The sequence below is a fragment of the Siniperca chuatsi genome, linkage group LG19, assembly GCF_020085105.1.
Source record: "Siniperca chuatsi isolate FFG_IHB_CAS linkage group LG19, ASM2008510v1, whole genome shotgun sequence".
Lineage (NCBI taxonomy): Eukaryota > Metazoa > Chordata > Actinopteri > Centrarchiformes > Sinipercidae > Siniperca > Siniperca chuatsi.
This window is the reverse complement of record NC_058060.1, coordinates 22,076,456-22,091,083: the sequence shown is the minus strand read 5'-3', so window position 1 is coordinate 22,091,083 and position 14,628 is coordinate 22,076,456. Positions and strand designations below refer to the sequence as shown.

Genomic DNA, 14,628 nt, shown 5'->3' with positions numbered 1-14,628 from the left:
AGCAGTCATGATGTGGTATGACATGGCACTGGCCTGACAATGCACAAACTTGGAGCCACCTACAACATACTGACATGCCAACATACTGCCACTCTCATCACACTACTGGGTTTGTAGGACAGTGGTTGAAAGGTTGTTGGATTGAAGGGTAGTTTCAGACCTAATAATGAATAGCAGCATAAAAATACATTCAAGACAGCAGTAGGCCAGGGATGCATACAAAGTACCAATGGACACAGAATGATAACAGCATTTAGTATGAATTCTGATGGGAGATATATATATATAGTATATGCCCTGGTCTTGCTTAAATCATCACTGTAAAGTCACTGTTAAATATGGATCAGAATCAATTTATTCACAAAGTATAATAAATCTACAATAAATGGCCTAGTGGCACCAGTAAGGGGACATGTTTATAATGTATACCGGGAAATATCGCTCATTCAACAAGCTAAGGTGCAGGACAAGACGTGTGTTCATGTTTGTAAGCTAAATAAGAAGGAGCAGAAAAGCTAATGTGGGTTGGTGTTCAAAGTCTGTGGCTCTTGTGTTGTGTAGCAGGCTGCTGTCTGGCTCAGTGTGACATTACTGTTTTATTTTTAAGACTTGAATGGCAGTATCAAAATAAGGTATCCATCTACACAGACAGATAGTGAAATGCTATTCCGTCAAATTAATGCATAACTAGGGGGAGCCATCAAACCAAAAAATAGTAAATATAAATTTCTCCCTTTTGGTTTCTGATTTTCTGACACAAGATAAGTGATTTACTAAACAGATAGATATTATATATGCTGTAGCAGACAAAAAAAGTTATTTAATATCAGCTGGACTTTAAATTACATTATCTGCCCAGATATTTAAGTACGTTCCAACCTTTTTCAGAATGTTTACTGATGTGTAAATGTACTTGGTGGTGCGGGGTTGCTGCGCCATTCAAGGAACAATGTTGGCTCACTATCAGCAAAGAGTTGTGGCTTCTATATGCATTCCTGTGAGGAGCGCCACATAATCCTGGTTGCAGAAATCCAATTACAGCATTTTCTACAGAGGTTGGTTACATTCTCCTCTGAAATCACTCAAATTAATCAATATGCGGGTTCGCTGCATAGCCAAAGAGGGACCATGTGCTGCAAATCCTGAAAGTAAGAGGAAAACCACCGTCTCTCAGACCCAATAATTCTCTATAAAGCACAATCACGATCCTAAGTACGTGACTATTCTCAGCCACAGTACTGATGAGCTACCATTTTCCCAATTTGTACCAGTAGTTGAGTAGCTTCAGTCAACAGAAGTATTTTGCACTAATAGGAGATGAGTAACGGTCCTGCCGATATTGTTTTGACAACACCGTTGATGCACTGGCTGGCTATCTGCATTGCCTCGACAGATAGGGCAAGATGGCCTAATGGTTAGAGAGAACTTTGTGGAAATTATAGGTCGCGTCTTTGACCCCTGCAATATCTCTGAAATGCTCTATGATCACTGAAACATCCGTTTGACTAAGCATTAACTAACTGTGTAAAATGTAAATGTAAAATATTTGACAGTCCTTCTTGGCATCTTGAAAAATTGGGAACACAGCAATCATCTGAGAGAGAAAAAAAAATCATGAATGCAAACAATTATTCAAACAGATGGTGTGAGTTTGGATGGTAACAGGAATCATATTTCAGTTCCTCACACTACCTGTTTCTTTTTACAGCTGCCATGTCAACTGGTGTCTCTACGCGCCAGCTCTCAGTCAGTCATTCTGCACATACTTTGTTAATCAGAATCAGAAATACTTTATTGATCCCCGAGGGGAAACTCTTTTGTTACAGCTGCTGACTATCACGTCAGTGCACACAGGAATAGAAGTTCTAAGCAAATCAAAATATAATTGACTATAATACAGGTCAGATAAATTACGTACAAAGTGGATATAAGTATAAAATTAAAATAAGTGTAAAGTACAAAGTGGATTTACCGGTTGATGATAAGTATGTACGGTATAATAATACAATGTAAATATAAGTAATAAGCAATAGTGCATGTACTGTCAAGTTAAGTGTAGCTTATTAAGATGATTATGAGACGGTGGATATTGCACAGCAGTAATAGAAGTATGAATAAATATCAATAAACTAAACTGAAAACAGAGTATATTGCACCGTATTAAACAGAGAATATTGCACAATTAAGTTAACTAAATGTATGTCTGCTTTTTTGGATTTACATAAGGTTATCAGTAATGCCATCATATAAATTCTACACACACAGACTGTTTTAATCGTTGATGTATTATAAATTGGAAACAACTGTTACAATTTTTTCCCCTCTCTTTAGTAAAATCACTCATTTTCTTTTGACATTCTGCTAAGAATGTTGCGACTATGATCCTGCTTCTTGTCTACTGAGTCCAATACATGGTTTGTAGTTTAAAAGAAGCCCTTGTCTGCCTCCCTATTAATGAATTTTTTTTGATTACTATTGTTAGAGTAATGGAATTTTTAATTAATATCAGTCAACTTTCAATTATAATTAATGGGGCAATGTGCCTATTCTTTTTATATTAGCATTTGCATTTCATCTTTAATTGTGCAGCTCTGAATTGATTTGCAGGTGCCTCTCCCGGGTACGTCTATTGAACAAACTGCATATGTGAAAAATATGCTCAAAGTTTTTTTTTCCCCTTTTCTTGTCAGTCAAAAGGACAACTAAATGCAAGCTCCCCATTAATCATAAATACAAAGTGATAATTTATTCAATAGTACACAAATATGAGTCTGCCCACATTACAGAGTATACTAATGCCCATACAGCCTCTGTTAATAAAAGTTGTTTTTTGTTGACTGAACACCCTGTTAAACTGAACAGCCTGATCAGCTATCTGTCTACTTTCTCTCTATCTGCCTTTAAATGCCTTTGTGTAGTGTAGTACATATGATGGAAACTACCATAAAACACCTTATGCAATCCAAAACAATGGCCCTGCAACAGATACTGCAGTGAAGCTTACAATGCTTAATTTTTTAGAGTGTTTTAGAAAGATGTCGATTCACCTCTACAAAGTATCCTTCATTGTGAGGTGTTTGTTATTTTGTCCACTGGGAGAGGGTGACAAATTAAGACGAACATCTTGTAATATAATGCAATCACAATCACAAAATGTGTCATCAAAAATTCTCAATAAAATTGGAACATGATATTTTCACAACAGCGTTTGTTGCAGGTAATTTGTATTGGATTGCACAAGACTGGACACAGGTGTTTATGTTGTTGTGTGCACCCCTGTATGTTTTCTGTCAGCAATGGTTTTTCTTGGCTAGGTCTAACTGGATTGTGGACTCTATTATGTCTACATTGTTGCAGCAGTCCGTATGCCACTCTTATCTCTCTGGTGCGCCACAAGCAAAAAGGGGTAACAACTTTCATCATGGCTAAGAATGAGATTGTTGTTCACTAGTATTGTTATGTCATTTGTCTAACAGGACTAAACTGTTTGAAAAAGTCTGCCACACTAACATCTTGAGATAATCTAGTGCAAATGATGCCGTGCAAATGGATTGCAAAAGATTACGGGATTACAAAACAATAGGAATCAAGATGGATAATAAATGAACAGTTACACAAAAGAGCTGCTCTTGTTGCAGGATCCCCTGTTACTATCCGACTTAAACATAGGGTACTGGAATGCACAGTGTTTTATTAAAGATTAGCAAACCTGGAAGCACACGTTTCTCGGGAGCACCTGAGGGCAACAACACTCTTAAACCACACTACTGACAGCCACAGGGCCGACAAGAAATAGTTTGGCTTTCATTTGGCTCAACTGAAAATGCAATAGAAGGATGATTGCATTTAGTTTGAATTATCTATGACTACTAAAACCAATCCATACCGTAGTTTAGTGAATCTACATTTTACAAGTTTATAAATGTTTCAGATAAAAACACTTATGAAAACTCATAGCACTCAAGCTCACTTTTGTTGTTAAGGGTTTAGACACATACGGCTGAAATCCTAGTGGTTTTGTGCTAGTAATTATTGCTCTGCAGCTTCACCTACAGACATGCCATTTCAGACAGTCACAGAATGATAGATAACTATAATAAATAAGGCCTACCTCCTAATTTTTCTTTAATTACAGAGGGGGTCTCTGCCCAGTTGATTTTACAGGAGACTGTGTAACCGTTTTCCAACAAAACCAGATACAAAAAAACACAGTAAGTAAGCAACCATTGTCAACAACACTGTCATAGGTAGACAAAATTATGACACACATACATACACAAATACTATATGCATACACGCACACATACACACAGACAAGCTAGTGGTACAGTGACCAAGATAATGGCACTACGGCCTAAAGCCAAGCAGTATTGAGAAGAACAGAATAGAAAGGAATAGAATTATACATGTGCGTGGACAGACGACAGGTTAGAGGGATGTTGCATCTGTGCTGCCGTTCCCATCCCATCCATCCATCCCTGACCAAAACCATCACAGTATCCATTTCCAACTTGCTGCCGTCAAAGATTCTTCACTGAAGTCAAAATCCCTGTACTAGTGTAACTACATTTACACATTTTCATACTACACTAAATCCCTTCTATAGTTAACTGTTTAAACCCATAAAGTTGAAACAGAAACCCTGCTGGCTTTGTGCTCATTAATAATTATTGAAACACACCTATTTTAGGGACATGTCATGTCTCACAATGATAAATTATTACAACCATTACAGTTCAAAATATTTCCTCAATTTGTCTGATGACATGGCCTAAGAAATAAATGCCCATAACTAATAAGAGACAAAATGATTAATCCACAAAAATCAACCATTGCCAACACACTCACAGCAGGTGGGACAAAACCATGACATAATGACTTACATGCATGCAGCGCACACACACGCACAGCACAAAGGAAAATGGGTGGTACAGCGACCAACACAAGTAGCTATAATGGCATGGCGGCCAAGCAACACAGAATAGACAACATCTCCGAAGTGTGTTGAATCTGCCATCCATAATGTGATCAGCAAACTCAATTCACACAAGTCAAATTAATGGCATAGCAGCCAACAACCAAACAGCATATTGCATAGAACAGAATAGAATAAAAGAGAGAAAATAGAAAATAATGTCACTTCTCTCCCAAATACATGCCTGTGCATCTGTGCACATCCAGGCAAGCACATAGGACTGGACAATATGTTTGAAATAAACATCCCAATATTAATTAGAAGAGTTTTCCAATTGTTATCCTGATATGCCAAATGTATTCCAAGTCACATAAATTAACTTACATGACAAAACATGCAAAGCATGAAACATAAAAAACTCCAATAACTCACTTTGTTAGTTTCTAAGTTAATTACAATTTTGACAAGATAAATACTTGATTTGGATATATGTTATCAACACTGAAAGTCAATCAATTGTAAAGAATTATCGTCCAGCCCTACAGGCACTCTCTCTCTCACACACACACACACACACACACACACACACACACACGTAACACAGCAAGGCAAAGCGGCCTCCAAGCACCACACAATAGAATGAGACACCAGTCATACCCTACCTTTTGAGGTCTCGAGCCACCCAGTCCATAGCGGACTCCATCTCAGTCCAAACTGCTACTGTCTAAGTTGACATCAGGGATACCTGGAGATGTCGACTGAAGTTCACCTCCTAAGTCAAGTCCTCAGGTTCAGGTGGAGAACACGCCATTCGTTCACTGTATCTTGGTTCTAGCCACACACAACAGTTAACGTTATCCATCCAAAATGTGTTTAACTTCTCCCAGTGGAAAGCTCGACAGTGCAACGTTAAGCTAGCTCCGTTGCGAAGGAAGCTCCTGTCAACTGCGTGGTCTTTTTTTTTTTTTTTTTTTTTTTTTGGAAGTACGTTCACAGTGCAAAGAAAGTCATTACAGCAACGTTACATCCAGGTCTTTTGAAAGCGTCGCCCAATGCTCTGTATATGTATCCAGGCCTTCCACACCTTCTTTTAGCTAGCTGCCCCCCTTCCTGCGCAGTTTAACTTTATTAGCACTTGTCAATTCAACCAAGAGAGATTGGAGCCGTTTTTCTTGTAAACGCTGAGTGCATGCATTTCGATGTTTCCTTCTAAACCTCCTTCTTCACCTGGAAATGAAAAAGTTAGGGGAAGTCCAAATTGCCCGAGAAAAAGATGGCTGCTTAGTTCCACTTTATTTGATACGAGAGCTTTAATATCCTTTGTCGTTAGAAGCCTGAACATGTAAATCATAAGGTACTATATAAAAATAGTTTGATGAAGATATTTACCTTTAATCTAGTACAGTTGTCAATGATGGGCTGACGTGAAGCATCCCAACTCCTAACACTTAATAATAATTATGGTAACCCTTTGATCTAGTGCCTGCCAAAAGCAATTGTAGAGGATATACTTTCAAAATAGTGGTGGTTGGCATTGCTTTACCTGCCTAAATTTAACAATTTAGGTAACCTAATCTAGTGCCAAGTAAGGATAAATGGAGAGTTTATCTACTTTGTTTTATTGTCAGATTATCTAGTTTGTGGAGGAGTGGCACATTATTGTTCACATTATTTATATGGCCAATACATAATCTATATTTCAGATTTGTGCTCATTGCATAAAATGTTATGGGACTCAGTTGTCACCCAACAAGGGTTATGTACTTAAAATAATTCTCATTCTTTTGAATAGCAATGAATAATTCACCTTGGGTGAAAACATTATAATGCCATGCTATGCTTGTGTGAACTGTGCACTGAATTACTCCCAGTGTGTTTGTGCATGCATCTGCGTGTCTTGGGTTGTTTTGAATCTGAACCTACAGATAATTTATAGCTGCATCTCAGATTTCCTCTCCTCTCCATGGCTGCCACTACCATGGAGGTTCACTGGGAAATCGACTATGTGCAAATGATAGCTTAATATTCACCAGGGGCTTAAAAAAGAGAGAGACTAAATTACAAAAAAAGTGTCAGTGTGTGGATTCATTCAGTCATTAGCTAGTGCATGGCGGCTCCGCTATGGTTAAGGTTAGCGAAAGATCATGGCTATGATACATAGAATGTGGTTAAGATATGATTAGGGTTCAGCAGCGGAAACATTTGGATAAGGATAGGGAAATATGGTGGTCATGGTTAATAAAACATTAACTGTGGTCACCAGCATAAAAGTTGGACATGCTACAGCCCATCCACCTGCACCTCTCCTGGAATAAGACCGCTGTTCAATGGTGTTCCATTGAATTCAATGCCATTGATAAGAAGGCAAAAATCTATATCCATATATGGGGACGATCACATTGCATTAGAGCCCTTAAATATTTAAAAGGCTTTGAACTGTATGACTGATCTCCCCAGGGAGGTAAACATAACTATGTCAATAAGATTTCTGCTACCAGCCCAGAATGTGTTTGTCTTGTACAAAGAGAGAAGCCGTGGCCCTGGATCTATATTAACAAAGATGTTCTCTGGCTCGGGTAGTGATATTTTGCAACTGTGCTGAGAGTCATCTGGTTACAGACCTCCACTGTCAGGTGAAGGTATTAAAAATTGTTCTTGTGGAAAATGAGTGTTTGCCTCTAGTTTTCACAGTCTGATCTTTGCCACTTTGAGAAAAACTCTTATCTCCTATCTCACATAAGAGAAGATTTTTGAGTCATGCTTGAACAGAAATGGGTCCATGATGTTGAAGAGTTATCACTGCAGCGTAATTGCACAGAGACAGAGAATACATTATTTATGAGAGATTTAGCCTCATTAATCTGTGAAACGTTCTGAAAGTACGATCATTTTATTTTTCTCCTGACTTAGTGTTTTGCAGATCTTTGCAGAGACATGAATTTGCTCTTTGATGCCCAGTCAGTTTCCTTGACTGTCTTTGTGAAATAGTGTTCTTTGACAGCTCTTCCCCAGTGCTTTCAATGAATCATTATCTGTGCCAATGTTTGCACTCAACCTGTCTTTTTCCTCTTTTGTCTTTCAGCTGCACACTGACCTCGATAAGGGGGACAGTGCAGTGAAGTACACGCTCTCGGGGGATGGGGCTGGCTCCATTTTCACAATTGACCAAACAACTGGGGACATCCATGCCTTAAGGAGCCTTGACAGGGAGGAGAAGCCTTACTACACCCTACGCGCCCAGGCTGTTGACATCAACACCAATAGGCCCTTAGAGCCTGAATCAGAATTTGTAATCAAGGTTCAAGACATCAACGACAATGAGCCAAAGTTCCTGGAGGGACCATATATGGCCAGTGTCCCTGAGATGTCACCCGTAGGTAAGTGACCATCTGCAGTGACTTGTTCTGTCCACTAAATATAGAGAAGCCAGTACTTTTCTTAATTGATTAGAATTATTTGCACTGAAAGCTTTGTTTTCTCCTCTTGAACTACAGAATACAAAAGTTGAGTTTCAGAAGCATCACAGGTATAACCAGAGGGGCAAAGCTGCTCCCGCCCAACATATTTTGACATTTCAGAGAACCAGTTATTCTCGGTGTGCCCGGAGTATATTGCACTGCTTTGTCTTTATGCATTCCCCCCAGGGAGAACAGATCAAGGTAATTCGTTCCTCTTGATCTGAATGGCAATGAAGCCCTCAAAACTCCAAAATAAGCAGTCTCCAGGGTATGGATGGAAGGCAGGAACAACATAGCTTAGCCCCAGTGAACACTCAAAATCATAAGCTGCTCTGCAACTGTTTACTGTAGAATCAGAGAAGCTTTCAGGTTTATCAAAAACACATCTAGAATGAATCAAGTAGATCATCAATTAGATAACTGACAGAAAACAAACTAACTTTAGATATTTAGAATTTAGATAATCGCATGAATGTTGTTATCATTTTTGAAGTGAATTTACCAAACTATTACTTACTGAATTAATTAATTTGTTGTCATAATTATTTTTTAATTTGATGCTGGGCAGTCTATGAAAGTAATTTTAAAACGTCACTTTAATGTTTAGTTACTATGAATGGATACCTGACATTATCTTTGACACTTCCATAAAGTTGTTGGACTTGTGAGAGACAGATTCAAAAAGAATGATCAAAATTAAAGCAGCAGAGGCGGAGATATCCTGGCTTTTAGTACCTAGTATGAGTCATGCCCCAAAAAGTCTGGATCACACATTTCCCACAATGCAACTGGATAGCATCTTTCATTAGATGCTCCCTTCCTGATCAACGTCCAAATTTAAAGTCTCGAGCTCAAGCGGAAATACCCTGATGACATCATCAGCAAAATCATCAGTGAAATAACCATGATGACATCATCAGGGTTATTTTCTAAGACTTTAGATAGCTCCCTCAAGAGCCACAGAAGACATTATACAACTGTTTTCACAGAGTTTTACTCCTCGTGATGAGTAAAGTGATCTTGATTTGTTAATTTGGTGGCGAGCCCCCTTAATCCTAACATGAGCAATCACTCGTGAAAATATTTCTAGCCAAAATGTGACAGATTATTACTTTTTAGGATGAGGCTAAATTTGAATGTACAGAATTTTGTGATTAAATATGTGTTAAATAAATAGTAATGTTTAAAAAAAAAAAAAACTTTAAAGATAGAATACCCCAAAGGTAATTTCTACATTTAAGAATATGTGATCAAGATCTTGGCTACGATATCAAATCAGTTTAACATCAAAAATCTTTCAGTGCTTTTTTGTGCTGGAACTGGAAATGCCATAGTGCTACACACAGTAGTGCTACAAATCAAGTAGAATCACAAAATGTGCACTTACAGTAAGGCAAATGAACAGTTCTGACTGATTATAAAACAAGACTAAATAAACTGTGGCGTTAGAAATAACCTTCACTGTCACTCATTACAGACCATAAAAATAATTGCCAAATTAGTGACACCACTATCAGAAATATCTTTGCTGAGAATTCAATTGTGAGTTTTAAACAGCCCCGCACAATTTGTATGAGAAGTTAACTTTACCGCCACTGCAAAAAATAATCCAAAGGTTCTTCACACCGGGGAGAAGTAACCATTGTATAAACACCAAAACCAACTAAAGTCTTTATCAGTATTTATACCAGCAGACTTTTGTGATCACTGGATTCATTATCTGTTACATTGCTCTTGTTGTCTTTGGCTAGAATCCCATGGGGATGTTTTTATGTTAGCAGGGCAAAACAAAAACTAAAAGACAGAAATGCTGAATATAAATATGCAATAATTGTTGGTAATGAAGACTAATCTATGGCCAAACATTGCAGAGTCACTCATGGCAATAATCCAGAGACTCCCTTAGAGTTTTTAGCAATTAGCCTATCCCTAAATCATTTAGAGAAAGTGACAGTTTTAAAAAAAGTGTTTCAGAGAGTTGCCTGAAAAAAAATGTAATTACCACAAAATGTCTTAGGCTTGATGAATGTGTTGATTTCACTCCTTGTCTACAAACTTGCATTTCAAATTGTTAATATCAGACATTTACATGTTACTCTGCAGACATTCTTTCCCAATCGGATCAGTCTTTTGATTGCACTAATTCTCCTCTCTTTCTCTTCATATTTGAATCTTAAATCTATGTATATTGTATATTTTGCTATGTTAATTGGTTTCCTCTGCTGTGTACTTTAACATTACAGTAATTTGTTGAATATTGTAATATAAAGAATATTTAATGAAGTCAGAGAGATGATCTATATTTTTCAAAATTGGTCTGCATTCTCTGCTGTTTACCAGCAATGACATTTGAAGCCATTCCTTCCACCTACTTCTTAATCACACGCCTGAATTTCCATAATTGTTGAAAATATTCAACGTGTTTATTGTCTCACACCTAGGGTAAAGGCTGATGCCTTTGTCGCTTGGAAATGCGTAGGTGTGAGCCACCCTTAAAGGCTTTTAAACATTCGCTACAACTGAACTCTTCGAGCTGTGGATTTCCTGTCCTTTGCTGAACTGAAAAGGTGTTAAAGTGTTATCTCATCTATTGTATATTCGTGTTGAACATGATTCAGTCCTTCTCTGGCATGTCTAATCAGGCATGTGTGGCTTTCTTAGGGACAATTGAGACACTAATCTTTCTCACCTACTGTTTCAATGCCATTCTTACCATCTGCTCAGACTGCAAAGCCTATTTAATATACAGCAAGTTACTAGGAGCTTACCAGAAGTTAAAACGACCATGTAAATGCCATCCCCCTGGTCAGTGTCTCCTGTTCATAGTAAGCGTTCCACAAATCCTGCAGTTGAAAATGTTTTACACAGCATGTTTTCAAGCTAGCCAGATGTAGGTATGTGATTGATACATGGACATTATGTGCACCGAGCTGTCTGCCTGTGAAGGAATCCATGTCAACCTGTCTCCTAGTAGTGTTTCTGAAGAATCTGCCCAAGAAACACCAGACCTGTCTTGGAGTTACAAAATAATCAGGCTGGCATTTTTTTGTTGGTTACTCTGTATTGAATCCGTTGAATTTAAATACATGGTAAATAAGGGCCGTGATAATGGAAAAGTGTTTTAAATACCAGCTAGTCAAGGGGGATAAGCCAAACCTCCAACAACTAATTATTCTGTCCCTCTTACAGCAGGAGTTTGGGAGACTGCCATCCTAATACTTGCCATGGCCCTTTGTTTTCTTAATGGTAGCATTGTTTAATGAATGGTCGCACAAGAGCTTTTTTACCCTTGATTTATTTTTTAAAATAATGCTCACTTAGTAATGCTACAAATGTGCAAATCAAAACATACAACAGGAAGACTGAACAACATCTCAACACATCTATTCTCCTCCACACTGCTCATTGCACTCTATCAGGGACATTGACTGTTCAGTATTAGCTGTAGCTTTCTCTGTTGTGATTCGTCATTCATTAGTGTCAGGTGAGATCGTTCAGTAAACTGATGAACTTCAAAGAGTTTGGATATCAGTCTCATGAGGAAACAAATTAAGTCAAAGTCAATATGTCTTCCCACTCTTTTCCACAGGGACGTATGTGACGCAAGTGACAGCCACAGATGCAGATGACCCTACCTATGGAAACAGTGCTAGAGTGGTATACAGCATCCTCCATGGTCAACCATACTTCTCTGTTGACCCTAAAACAGGTAAGGTACTTTTATGATTTATGAGACAAAATAGTGATTCAGTCAGTGTAAAGTTCATAAACATCTCCACATTTTTACTTTAAATATGCAAGTCAAAAGTGTCAGAAAAGAAGTACCTGTGTGCCTGGACAGTCTCAGCATCAGGAAATAAACCGCAATCTCAAAACCACCCGTGACTTTTTGAATCTTTGCTGCAAGGACACTGAGTATACAATGTTGTGAACAGATAGCCAGCAAACCGCTATAGCAGGTAGCTTAAACTGAAATCACCAAAAGACAAGTAACGCAATAACATTTGATGCTGAAACATTACTATTGTTATTTAGTTATTTCCACATTATTTATACCTGTACTTTGCTGGTGTAGGTGGATGGTGTCATAGGAGGAAAATACTTCATACCACCATCAAGTAGTGGGCTGCTCTTGGCTTACTATCTGGGACAATTCAAAGCATATGAAAATAGGTTCATACATATCACACAAGCAGATATGGTGGAATCTGTCGCTGATTATGCCGCTCATCCCAGAGCTTTACAGAGCACATACTGTGACTGTTTTTCAAACTGATGTTGGAAAAAATCAAACTGTTAAAGTAAATGTTTGCTCTGCTGGGCCCGCATCTATCTCCAAACGCACATCAACAAGGGGAACCAACAAGGGGAACAAACAAGGGGGGGGGGGGGGGCGACAACAACAAATGTAAATCTCCATCCATGTCACAGAATTATCCCTCTCAGAGACGGACATGCCCCTTCTCCAAAAAAAGATGACAGAACCTTCAAAAATAAAAATATTCTTTGATTTTTGATTCATACATGTTAGGGGTCTGCTAATCAAATGGGACATCCTCACCATATTAAATGGAATAAGAGGAGGGAAGAAGTGTAGACCCACCTATGCTGCCTGCTTCCTTTTAGCCTGCCAACCTCCCACTGACCTAGCTATTAATCTGCAGTACAAACGCTCTCTGATCTCAGGGTCTCTGATCCTCAAGTGAATCATTATATGGCTTCACCAGAGTTCCCTATTGAATGTCAAGTGTCTCCAGTTTGTGAAATGACCTCTATTTCAGCCTTGGTCAAAGCCACATGTGCAGCCTCGTACTGCGGAGTGAGCTCCTTAGGTGGAAATATATTGTGCATTTTGAAATAAATTGTGCAGTTGCCGTCAAACATATTTCATGTGATTTTATGTTTACCGCTTTTTCCCCTTTGTATTTTTTTATCTCACTCTCTATCTCTCACTGTCTTCTCTTCTTCCTCTATTTCTCACTCCTTTGTTATCTGTATTTCTCATCAATCTTGCTGTACACCAGGGGTTATTAAGACAGCCTTGCCCAATATGGACAGAGAGGTGAAGGAACAGTACCAGGTATTAATCCAGGCCAAGGACATGGGGGGCCAGCTGGGGGGCCTGGCCGGGACCACCACCGTCAACATCACCCTCAGCGATGTCAACGATAACCCACCCAGGTTCTCTAAAAGTGAGTGCCCATTGCAGATAATAGACACATTTTATTAGACATAAATATAATGACCGTTTAACAACACCAGCTTTCATTTTTCTAAAATAATAATAATGCAGATGACCTTATGCAGGTTTATGCATTTTATGATAACAAAATAAACACTCTGCAATTACAACAGGGCAGGGGGTATTCATCACATCTACTCTTTGTAATTGGTTTTCATTATTTGTCATTATGTGCTGTTGTAAGCAAAGGCCTATTTATTTTGCATGATTGTATCTACAGCTACTACTCCTGGCAAATAAACCAGGATTGGTGTTATTTCGCTCTTGGGGCATCCTTCTATATTTAGATCAGGTTTGAGCATGATGGTGCTGCACCAGGGATTGAGTCAGTGTATTTAAACACTGTATTTTATCTGGTATTTTGTATAAGCTGCTAAACCAGATTAATTTGATTGTACCATTCACTGGGTCATGTAAGAAGCCAAGCTTGAAAAAAAATACTCATTGCTGTAAACACATTGATCTGTGAAAGCTTCACTGCATATACTAACCATAAATATTAAATTGTGTGCAAAATGTATTCTATTCCAAAACAGCAAGTGTACGACAGGAAAGCAAAATACTGTTCTGTATTGATGCAGTCTCGTCAGGTATTTTGCAGCGACACCGAATGGTCTCCTCTGAATGTAAATACAGGCAGTCAGACGGTCAAGCTCCTTTGGCTGCGAGGAAAAGATGATATTTCCATAATGCTGTCACAGCACAGAGGTTTGGGCCAAGTATGGCAACTCCTCTGCCCTGTCCCAAATCCTTTCTTTGTCTTCTTCTATTTTCCATCTATAGCAGGCTTACAGGTTAAAAAATGTGTGGTGGCCATATTGGAGGACCTTATCAGATGATTCAGTTATAATATTGCTGCATGGATTCATCCAACATCTGTTCATCTCCAGAAATCCTTTTTTTCCTCCCTAGTTATAATAGATTAAGTATTTGTAAACCGTCAATCCCTTGAATGAAACTCTGTAATGGCACCAGATGTGGTTGCAACTGCAAAGCCTGCAATGGTCATGACT

The 14,628-nt window shown here is 38.4% G+C and overlaps 1 protein-coding gene across 1 annotated transcript in view; it reads left to right on the top strand.

The window, feature by feature from the left end:
• LOC122866732 (cadherin-12-like) overlaps nt 1-14,628 on the top strand; it is a 99,637-nt gene that overhangs the window by 44,913 nt on the left and 40,096 nt on the right. Inside the window, exons 3-5 of the mRNA XM_044176769.1 lie at nt 7,998-8,292; nt 11,963-12,082; nt 13,398-13,565. Of these exons, the coding sequence (XP_044032704.1) occupies nt 7,998-8,292; nt 11,963-12,082; nt 13,398-13,565 (583 nt within the window). The remainder of the gene's footprint in view (nt 1-7,997; nt 8,293-11,962; nt 12,083-13,397; nt 13,566-14,628) is intronic.